The 11,810-nt window shown below is 39.8% G+C and overlaps 1 protein-coding gene across 1 annotated transcript in view; it reads left to right on the top strand.

The window, feature by feature from the left end:
* The first annotated feature begins 8,241 nt into the window (after nt 1-8,241).
* Nucleotides 8,242-11,810, top strand: part of Wdr49 (WD repeat domain 49) — a 200,574-nt gene continuing 197,005 nt past the window's right edge. The window contains exon 1 of the mRNA XM_004652370.2: nt 8,242-8,406. Coding sequence (XP_004652427.2) covers nt 8,242-8,406 — 165 coding nt within the window. The remainder of the gene's footprint in view (nt 8,407-11,810) is intronic.

Below are 11,810 nucleotides of genomic sequence, written 5' to 3'. Positions count from 1 at the left end.
CTCTGAGAGGAAGTTGCTTTCAAATAATTTTTATTTATTTATTTATTTATTTGAAAGAGAGAAAGAGGCAGAGAGAGAATAGGCACATCAGGGCTTCCAGCCACTGCAGACGAACTCCAGATGTGTGCATCACCTTGTGCATGTGGGTTATGTGGGTCCCAGGAGAATTAAACCTGGGTCCTTTGGCTTTGATGGCAAATACCTTAACTACTAAGTGATCTCTCCAGCTTGGAAGTTGCTTTTAAACTGTAGTGTTTGGTTAGTGGGATCTTGCTGGAAAGCTGTGGGTTTAAGAGATAAGAACACAGTGGGGAGATAACCCTCTTTTTCTCAGAGAGATGAGGGTTAAAACAAGTGGCAGCTGGAACTGGAGACAATTTGCTGGCATATGACATTAGTAAGGGAAAACAGGCTTCGTTTCTTTACAAGAAGATGGAAGAGACCTGAAGGAAAGGGAACCATTGCTTGGACGCCATAATGGGAGAAGAATAGAGTAGATATTTGAGTGTAGAGGGTTGAGATAAAGCCACAGATGGGGTACAGCTAGTACAGATTCATTCAGTTCTGAGGTGTCAAAGGAAACAAAATTAGTCCACATGTCAGCTGTCTTGGCCCTCTTGGGTACTTAATTGTCTTCTATGCCAGCAGGGCAGAACATCTCTACAGAAGGAAGCCAGTATCAATTTTTACAGCTTTTTCTCTTAACTAAACTGTCAACACTGAGAGCATACACTGTTTTTATCCTGAGACATTCCCCACAGAGCATTGTATTGGTCTAGACATATGGGAGACTTTCACAAAAACAAAATTGGTTCATGGCAACAAGGAGGTCAAGTTCAGCAGTCAAGGGTTTGTTATGGATTTTATGGTGCTAGAAACATTTAATGTGAACATTAGCCACATAGCTACAAAGAAGGTGAGAGCTATTTAAGAACTGAAAGAAAATGATAGCCATTGATTCATTTCTCTTATAATTTGTTAGTTGGCCATTATGGTTTTTGTCTTAATGAATTAAAACATTTAGAGCTGCAATTTTATGGAAGCTAAGTAGGCTGTGCAGCTTAATGGTCTTAGAATAATTAGGGAATTTTGCCTCTTCTGGTGTAGTTTTACAGATGTTTCTTCTCTTTCCTCTTCCTTTGCTCATTTGTGTCTGTTTCTAAATGATGTGCAACTCTACAGAATTACACTACAAAATATTTTACAAAATTTATGAAACTGATACAGCTGATCTAATCTATTAACTAACTCCTTAGGAGAAAATGAAGACAAATTTTATTGTTTTATGAGATAACTTAGGGGGAATTGATGACAGTAGATGTCAAAAATGTTTTTCTAACTTACATGAAAACTTTAGTCAAGAAAAACAAATTTGTAGTAAATATGCCCTGTAATGGTTTATGTCGATAGTTAACTTGACAGAACCTTGAATCACCTATAAAGGATTATTTAGATTTGGTTAATTGATGTAGAAGACACATTTTGACTCTGGGTGGCATCATTCATGGGCTGGGGTCCTGGAATGAATAAAAAGGAAAACGTGAGCTGAACAAAATCATTCTTCACTCTGTTTTTTTATCTTTTTAGCTTCATGTTATTATTTTTTTTCTACTCAGTGAAACTAGTCAAGTTGGTACCATTGTTAACTTCTTCCCTGTCCTCCTCCCTCCACAGAGACCTTCCTTGTTGGGTCCCTGTATGGGTCATGCATTGTGGGGTTAGCCATCAGTTTTGGGTAGGAGGAAACGTCTCTGCCTTTCATGACCCAAAGTGTGGCTCTGACATTCTTTCCACCCCCTCTTCCACAAATTTCCATGAGCCATGTTGGGTTCATTTGAGGTCTGCCTCAGTGTTGAGATCTTGGGAGCCTCTGTGTCTCTGGATATCTGATTTGGTAAGGGTTGATTGTTCTCTGTGTCTATCTCCTTCACCACTGTGCTGGACCCCAGTTTGCCTAGAAAACAGCATTCATTCTTGCATGTTTCCCCAGTTATTTTTAGTTTCAGCTGGGGCCCTTTTGAGGTATGATGGTGTGGTTCTCTCCTTAGAATCTGCCTGTACCTGAAAAAGAGATGCAGATTCTCTGATGGAGAGTAAAGTTCACACAAGATAAATGTGATAACCATTAATTTTTAGAGAGAGTTTAATAGGTGTAGGTCCACTTGTAGCCCATGATTGGTGGGAGCCTGATAATGGAGAGTGGGCTCATTTTTGGATATGGTTCTGATTTGTTTCCCAGCTCCAGCTATGGGTTCTGTTCCACTGAACAGATGAGTTAGCCAAATCAAGAGCAGCTGATTTCCCACCATGGCTGTGCACCACTATCACACTTATGTGAGCATTATGTCAGGTTGTTTGCTGCTAAGTAGGTTAGACCATGCATTTCTTGGACAGATATTGGTCATTTTCCCCCAGTTGCCCATGTAACACCTTCCGGCACTAGACACACTAACTGTCTGGAGACTGACTCTCTTGCAGCTTCCATCCATGTCACTCCATGTTATGTGCCAACAGCATATGGTGTCTTCAGCAGTAGGGTCTTACCACTAACCTATGATGGCTCATCAAGTGCTGTGACAGAAATCTGTCTTTTGGGAAACCTTGTAGGTGTCTCTGATCAAAAACTTACTGTGGATGATATCCACTTGCTGGTACTGGGAGTTACAGGTCAGTGCCCAAGAAGAGAAGGAAGAAAAAGATAAGTGACATAAAAGAGATAGAGAGATGAGAGGAGAGAGAAAGAGAGGGAGAGAGAGAAACAGAAATAGGAGGAGATAAAGGTCAGTTTTTATTGTACACTCTCTAGGGCCTTGTGAATCAGGTGTTCCCTCTAAGGGCCTGATGAAGGTTCAACCATTTGGTTTGTCTTTTAGGATGTAGAGTTTTATGGTACCATTGCCATTTGGATCAGTTTAGTGTCCCTCACCCTCTCCCATACCCTCCCCTCCCTCCCCATTCTCCATATTGTCCAGTCCTCAAGATGCTTGCTAGGTATGTCAACAACTTGGGTAGATTCATGTTAGGAGCTGTAGATGAGTGAGACTATGCAGTGATTATCTTTCTGAGATTGGGTGAGTTTGCTGAGAATGATCTGTTTCAGGTTTAAACATTTTTCTTCAAATTTCATTGCACCATTTTTCCTTATTGCTGTGTAGAATTCCATCGTATAGATATACCACATCCTAGTTATCCATTTGTCTAATGATGGGCATCTGGGTTGATTCCAGCTCTTACCTATTACAAATTGAGCAAATATAAACATGGTTGAACAAATATCTCTGAACTGAAGCATGGAGCTTTTAGGGTAGATGACCAGTAAGGGAATAACTGAGTCCATGTGTAACTCTATAGTCAGCTTTTTTAGGGGTCTCCATATTGCTTTCCAAAGTGGTTGTACCATCTTACATTCCCACCAACAGTGTAAGAGGGATCCTATTTCTCCATATCCTTAACAGCATTTATTTTCATTTGCTTTTTGATGCTTACTATCCTTACTGGGGTAAGGTGGAATCTCATAGTTGTTTTAATTTGCATTTCTCCGATGATTAGGGATGATGACAATTTTCTTAAGTGTGTATTTGACATTTGGATTTCTTCCTCTGTTAACTGTCTGTCCAGTTCTTTGCCCCATTTTGTGAGTGGGTTCTTTGACTCTTTATTGCTTAGGTTTTTGAGTTCTTTGTAGATTCTAAAGATTAGGCTTCTCTTGCTGAATATTCAGGAGATATTTTCTCCCATTCGGTGGGTAATCTATTGGCTCTGCTTATTGTATGTTTATCTGTAAAAAAAAAAAATAATAAAAAAAAATAAAAAAATAAAAAAAAACTTTTCAACTTCATAAGATCCTATTGGTAGATTGTGTAAGATCCTGTGCTACTGGGGTTTTGATCAGGAAGTCTTTTCCCATTCCTATATCATAGAAAGTTCCTCCTAAATTTTCTTCCAGTAGTAGCCAAGTTTCTGGTGTTATGTTGACATCTTTGATCTATTTGGACATTAGTGCATGTTGAGATATGTAGATCAAGTTTCAGTTTCCTGCATATGGTTATCAAGTTTTTCCAGCACCATTTGTTGAAGATGCTGTGTTTTTTCCAGCCTATATTGGTAGGGCTTTTGTCAAATATCAAGTGGCTGTAGTTACTTGATCAAAAGTCCAGGTCCTCGATTCTATTCCATTGGTCTATACTCTTGTTTTTAGGTCAGTCAGTACCATGCTGTTTTTATTATTATGACTTGGTAATATAGCTTTACATCAGGTTTGGTGATGCCTCCAGAGGGGTTTCTTTGGTTGAAGATATGCTTAGATATCTGAGGCCTTTTGCTTTTCCATATGAATTTTGAGATCACTTTTTCAATCTCTGTGAGGAATGATGGGATGTTGATTGGCATTGCATTAAATATGTATATTTCCTTTGGTAGGATTGCCATTTTCACAATGTTAACTCTGCCTATCCAGGAGCATGGTTCTCAAGTCATCCTCAATTTCTTTTCTTTTCTTTTTTTTTTTTTTTTTCGAGGTAGGGTTTCACTCTGCCCCAGGCTGACCTGGAATTAACTATGTAGTCTCAGGGTGGCCTCAAACTCATGGTGATCCTCCTACCTCTGCTTCCCAAGTGCCGGGATGAAAGATGTGTGTCGCCATACCTGGCCTTCAATTTCTTTTTTGAGTGCTTTTATGTTTTTAGTGTTCAGATTTTTCACTTCCTAGGTTAATATTATTCCAATGTATTGTATATTTTGTTGCTATTGAAAATAGGACAATGTCACTTATTTCTTTCTCTGTATCTTTGTCATTTGCATATAGAAAGGCTACTGATTTTGTTTGCATTGATTTTGTATCCTGCTACTTTGCTGAAGGAGTTTATCACCTTTAAGAGTTTTGGGATGGAAGATCTCCGTTCTCTTACATATAGAATCATGCTGTTTGCAAATAGTACCAAATTAACTTCTTCCTTTCCAAATTGTATCCCTTTTACATATTTCTTCTGTCTTATTCCTTGAGCTAGGACTTCCAGTACTAAATTGAAGAGGAAAGGTGAGAGTGGACAACCCTGTCTTGTTCCCGATCTCAGTGGGAATTCTTTCAGTCTCTCTCCATAAGTATTATATGGGCTTTAGGAGCTTTGTATATAGCCTTTATTGTGTTGAGATATAAACCATCCATTCCCATTATCTCCAATGTTTTGATCATAAAGTGATGCTGTATTTTGTCAAAGGCATTTTCTGCATCTATCAGAACAATCATGTGGTTTTTGTGTTTAACCTTGTTTATGTGGTGTATTACATTGACAGATTTCTGTATGTTGAACCATCTCTGTGTTCCTGGGATGAAGCTGACTAGATTAAGGTGGGTAGTGGATTTGATGTGTTGTTGGATTATGTTTGCAAGAATTTTGTTCAGGATCTTTGCATCTAAGTTCATCAGGGAAATAGGCTGGTAGTTTTCTTTTCTTGTGGCATCTCTGGTTTTGGTATTAAGGTGATAGTTGCTTCATAGGAGGAGTTGGGTAGCTTTCCTTGTTCTTCAATTGATTTTAGTTCTTCCATGAAGGTGTGGGGGCAGGGCCAAGTGGATCGAAGTTGAGCTGGGGTGGTGTGGAGTGGAGTGGGTCTGAAGTTGCTTGGGGGCAAGCATAGTAGATCTGACGTTGCATGGGGCAGAGCAGAATGGAGAGGGTCTGAGGCCAATCTGGCAGGCAGGGGGATCTGGGCGATTACCTGTGCCTGGCAGGTGCAGTTGGAACTCCTGCCCTGGGTTCCCTTGCTTGCAGTTAGTACATGAGTAGCCTCAGCCTGGGACTCTGGCTAGGAAGGCTGCTTGGGGTGATTGGGCAACTGGTTTATTTTGCAAGAACTTGGGAATCAGCCAATTCCCTTTTTTGCCCCTCCACACCCTCCCACTGGTGATCTATGAAGAGATTGCTCTCCCTAAATGACCCAGTGAACTCTTAATGCCTTGCCTCTCCTCTAGGAATTGTGGCAAGTCAAGTGGACACCTTCTTTTTTTTTTTTTTTTCCTCAAGGTAGGGTCTCACTCTGGTCCAGGCTGACCTGGAATTAACTCTGTAGTCTCAGGGTGGCTTTGGACTCACGGTGATCCTCCTACCTCTGCCTCCCAAGTGCTGGGATTAAAGGCGTGCGCCACCATGCCCGGTGTGGACACCTTCTTGATTGGAAGTTCCTTATTAAATTTTATTAAGGATTGAACATGCACATCAAGGAAAGATAACCTGTGGATCAGTTTAAACTGAGACTACATAGTGAATTCCAGGACTGCCTTACCTAGAGGAAGGCTTGGGGGATGGGGGGGAATACACAAACTTAAGATGGGAAGCAACACATGGCAGGAGGATCTTGGAACACTTGGTCACACTACATGTGCAATCAAGAAACACTGATTGCACATGCAGTGTGACCAAGTGCCCCAAGATCCTCCTGCCTTGTGTACCTTGTCATGGTGACTGTTCTTGAACAATAAACTGAAATGGATGCTTCCTTCCTCAAGTTGCTTCTGGTCAGGCATTTTGTCATGACAAGTGAAGTAACTGACTCATTCCTTTCTCTGCCCTCCTATGCTTGAGATACATGTTTATAATCTAAAATGCCATTTTTCTCCTTTAGCCTATCAATCACTTCAAAATCTTTTTCAACATAGTACTACAGATACAAAGAGATTAGAATTGGCCTTAACAATGAACTGGACATGTAATCATAATCACAAGATTGTAAACCCTTCAAATACAGGCACAAGGTCCAATCTTAATGAGGTATGAATGAACATATAACATACAAATGAGCTAATGGATGCATGAGTGAAATGTTATCTTTATTTTCTAATTTTTTCACAGGAACTGTGGTTGAAAGTCCCCTTCCCTGTTCTTCAAGAAAGGTACAAAAGATTCCCATGCACCATGAATGCCAGATCACCTACCCCAAGAGGAGCACTGGACAAAAGAGGTCCTTGTGAGTCAGTTCGCTGGTCAACAAAGGTGAAAACAATGTACAAAGAAACTATCCATCTAAAATGCAGGCTCGGCATTTGTGGAGGTATTCTGTTGTATCCTGCATCTTACTATGCTTTTTAGAGTTTTTGAATTCCCTTTGCTATCTTATTCATAAATGTTTTTAGTAGGGTTGTAAGGGGCTTCAGTACAGCAAGGAATGAATACTGCTTACTGCTCAGGGCAGTGCCTGGAACATGGAACATGATAAATACTGAATAAATGAAGTTAATGTCCTCCTCTTCCTCTTTCTCATTTTTATTACCTGAATTAGTGATGATATAGGCAAATGAAGAAATGAGTTAAACTGTCATTGTTTATCATACTATAATGCTGGGTTATGCTTTTGTTTTCCCCCCACATTTTCAATAAGTTGAAGGCTTTTTGAGTCTTCCTAATCACAAAGGCAATATGTGAAATAAATCATTATCAAATCAGACAAGTACTATGTGGAAAACACAAAACTCTAGAATACTGTGCTCTTTTCTATGGCTAACCATATTTTTCATAATATATAGCATACTTTATAGAAAATATATTTCTAAAGGCTGTGTTTAGATAATAGAGTTTAATAAGAAATGAGTGGGTTGAGCTATTCTAAAAAAAAAACCTTAAAAATTACATTAAACATTAAAACCTTCAGTTCAGTGATTGGTTGGGTAGGGGGAAGGAAAAGAAAAGTTGTAGTTGGCTTGGTTGGTTGCCAGGAAACACACAAAGGCATCAGAAACACATGAAACAAACAACTTTGCACTGCTGGGAAGGTGGCCTTCAGGGACAAGCACTTCACTGGTGGGGGAAATTTGCAGCTGCATAGTACAATATATTCCCCCCCCCCTCGATGAGAAAATGAAGCTGAAAACCATCTGTTAATGTAAGCAAATTTAGCCAAGGACTTTTTACAAAGTTGCTTTTTAATGCATTTAAATGAGGATGAGAAAGGGTTCCAGTGCCGTTTGCTATGAACATGATGGAAGCCTGACACCTTTCTAATCAGGCCAGGTTCAACAGAGTGTAAAGAGGGTGGCTGTGGGTCTTGAATATATATACTATAAAATTAAATAAGTAAGGCAGTTTGGAGCTTTCAGTTCTCACCTTGGCTTGAACATTGTTTTTCCTGATTCATGCCTTGAAAGGTTTGTATAGGAGTGCTGTCTAAATTGGGCTCCTTTTCAAAGGCACCTGTTGATGGAAACAAAAGAGAAGGAGCTGAAGAATGCTATGAAGGGATGAAGTTATTATGAGTTACCATTCTGCTGATCTTGAGTTAGTTATGGGGTCACAAGCACAGCCAAAATGTCCTGAAAAACAAGAAGGTGCTACTGTGGATGAAGACTGTGGTGGGGGCCTTCTTGAAAACAAACTCAGTGTGGCAGACTTCATGAAAATACAGCAAGTCTTCCAGGTAAGTGCTGAGCCTACTAACCAGGGGGTATGATTAGTCAAAAGAACCCTAATGTGAAATACACATGCACATACACACATATATATATAGAGAGAGGGAGGGAGGGAGGGACAGAGAGAAAGAGAGAGAGAGAGAGAGAGTGAGAGAGAGAGAGAGAGTGTTTTCCTTAAGAATCTTTAAATTCATTTGTGGTTAAAACAGGGAGTTGAGGCTGGGGGTGGTGGCACACACCTTTAATCCCAGCATTTGGGAGGCAGAGGTAGGAGGATCACCATGAGTTTGAGGCCACCCTGAGACTACATAGTGAATTCCAGGTTAGGCTGAGCTAGAATGAGACCCTACCTCAAAAAATCAAACCAAAACAATACCAACCAAACAAACAAACAAAAAACCTGGGAGTTGAAAATACTTAGACCCATACTACCAAGTGCTTAATAATACTACTTCTCAGTTCTTTGGGACAAATTGTACTATTTAATTTGAAATTTCTGAACATGAAAATCATCATCATCATACAAGGACAGTTTATTGATGCACACTTTTTTCTTACACATTAATATATTTCTGGGAAACTAAACTTAGTGGTTATGAATGAGAAAAGTTAGATTATTAAATTAAGCCCCCAGTAATAATTGCATTTCCTTTTGATAAGTATATAGAATGAATCAATTGTAAATACACACATCCTGTTTGCAAAAATTTTTTCCTGCCTCCAGCTCAGGGACATGGCTCCTTTCCAAGTTGATGTGGCACTTTGCTATCCCAAGGTCTTATACTAGAGACCTGCCTCCTGTGCTTCTTATAAATCCTGGAGTTATGCCAAGGAAAACAAAATCAGAAATTTCTGTTTTAATTCCACATAGAAAATAAACAAAGCTAACTACAAATGACTTCTCCCCTCCTTACCTAATTAATTTGGAATTCTGTAACTGTGCATAATGAGTAACATATCAAGGCAACTTTTAGCTTCAAATGCAGGTGAGAAGTGCACTTCTGTGCTGAGGATTTTACTTAGACATGAATCTCTATCCTTTCCATTTTTTAACTGTTGTTACTAGTTATGTAAACAGTATGCATATGTATACAGCCATTTAGTACCATCATTAGCCTCATCCCTGTCCTCCCAACTACACATTGACCCTCCTCATTGGGGAATATGGGTCATGCATTGTGGGTTAGTCATCACTTATGGGTAAGAGGCAATGTCTCTGTGCATAATGCTCCAACATGTGATTCTAACAATCTTTCCGCCCCCTCCTCCATGAGTTTCCTTGAGCCATGTTGGGTTCATTTTAGGCTTACTTTAGTGATGAGGTCTTGGGAGCCTCTGTGTCCCTGGATATCTGGTTTGGTAGGAGTTGAGGGTTCTCTGTGTCTATCTCCTGCACCCTTATGCTGGTACTGTTCACCAAGAAAGCAGCACTCTTGCTCATTTCCCTAACTACTCTATGGTTTCAGCTGGGGCCCTGGTGAGGCGCAATGGACTGATTCTCTCCTCAGGTTCTGTGTTCATCTGAAAAAGAGAAGCAGATTCTTTAATTGACAGTGAAGTCAGCAGCAGATAAATGGATAATCATTATTATTTCACAAAGAATTTAATAGGTGTAGGCCCTCTTGTAGCCCACGATTGGTGGGAGATTGATAATGGGAGTGTGGGCTCAATTTTTTGGATATGGTTCTGACCTTTTTCCCAGAACCAGCTATGGGTTCTGTTCCACTGAGTAAGTCCATTAGCCAAATCAAAAACAGTTTGTTACCCACCATGGCTGTGTGCCACTATTGCACTTATGTGAGCATTGTGTAAGGTTGTTTGCTGCTGTGTACCTTACACCACAAGTTGCTTAGACAAATGTTGGTCATTTTCCCCCAGTCACTCATGTAGCACCTTCTGTCACTAGATGAGCTAACTCTTGGGGGATTGACTCTCTTCCAAATTCCAGCCAGGTTAGTCCATGTTCCATACCAACAACATGGTGTCTTAGCAGTAGAGTCTTACCACTAACCTTTGGTGGGTCACCAGACACTCTGACAGAAATCTGTCTTCCTTTGGGAAACATTATAGTTCTCTTTGATCTATAGCTCTTTGTGGATGTTAACCTCATGCTGGTACTGGGAATTATATGCCAGTGCCAAGGGAAAAGAAGGAAGGAAAAAGGTAATATAAAAGAGAAAGAGAGAAAGAAGAGAGAGAAAGAGAAACAGGAAAAGATTAAGGTTTGTCTTCATCATACCCTGTCCAGGACCCTGTGGTTCAGGTGTTCCCTCTAAGGACCTGACGAAGGTTCAATCATTTAGCTTGTTTTTAGGATACAGAATTTATGGTACCATTGCCATTTGGGTCCAGCTTTGTGTCCTTCCTCACTCTTAGCTTCCCCTCCTGCCCCACCCACCCTATTGTCCAGTCCGTTAGATGCTTATTAGGTATGTCAGCATCTTGGGCATATTCAGGTTAGGAGCCACAGATGAGTGAGACCATGCAACTATTATCTTTCTGTGATTGGGTGAGTTTGCTGAGAATGATCTGTTCCAAGTTTGACCATTTTTATTCAAATTTCATTGTGTTCTTTTGCCTTACTGCTGCATAGAATTCCATTGTAGAATTCCATAGACATACCTCATCTTGGTTATCCATTTGTCTAATTATGGTCATCTGGGTTGATTCCAGCTATTATGAATTGAACAGCTATAAACATGGTTGAGCAAACCCCTCTGAACTGAGGCATGGAGATTTTAGGGTAAATGCCCAGTAAGAGAATAACTGTGTCTGTTGGTAGCTCTATAGTCAACCTTTTTAGGAGACTCTATATTGCTTTCCATAGTGGTTGTACCATCTTACATTCCCACCATCAGTGAATGAATGAAGGCGACTATTTCTCCACAACCTTACCAGCATTTGTTTTCATTAGATTTTTTTTTTTTTTTTTGGTTGTACCATCTTACATTCCCACCATCAGTGAATGAATGAAGGCGACTATTTCTCCACAACCTTACCAGCATTTGTTTTCATTAGATTTTTTTTTAATGTTTGCTATCCTTACTGGTGTAAGGTGGAATCTCATAATTGTTTTAATTTGCATTTTCCTGAGGATTAGGGATGACGAGCATTTTCTTAAGTGTGTTCTCCTTGTATTTCTTCCTCTGAGAACTCCATTTTAAGTACTCCCTTATTTTGTGAGTGGGTTGTTTGAATTTTTATTGTTTAGGTTTTTGAGTTCTTTGTAGATTCTAGAAATTAGGCCTCTGTCAGTTGTATATCTGGCAAAAGTTTTCTCCCATTCTGTGGGTAATCTATTAGCTCTGCTTATTATATGGTTGTTTGTAAAGAAAATTTTCAGCTTCCTGAGATCCCATTGGTTGATTGATTAAGTTCCTGAGTTACTGGGGTTTTGTTCAGGATGTATTTT

This window comes from Jaculus jaculus, chromosome 11, assembly GCF_020740685.1.
Source record: "Jaculus jaculus isolate mJacJac1 chromosome 11, mJacJac1.mat.Y.cur, whole genome shotgun sequence".
Lineage (NCBI taxonomy): Eukaryota > Metazoa > Chordata > Mammalia > Rodentia > Dipodidae > Jaculus > Jaculus jaculus.
The sequence above is the reverse complement of the archived record's forward strand: the minus strand, read 5'-3'. Positions and strand labels throughout refer to the sequence as shown.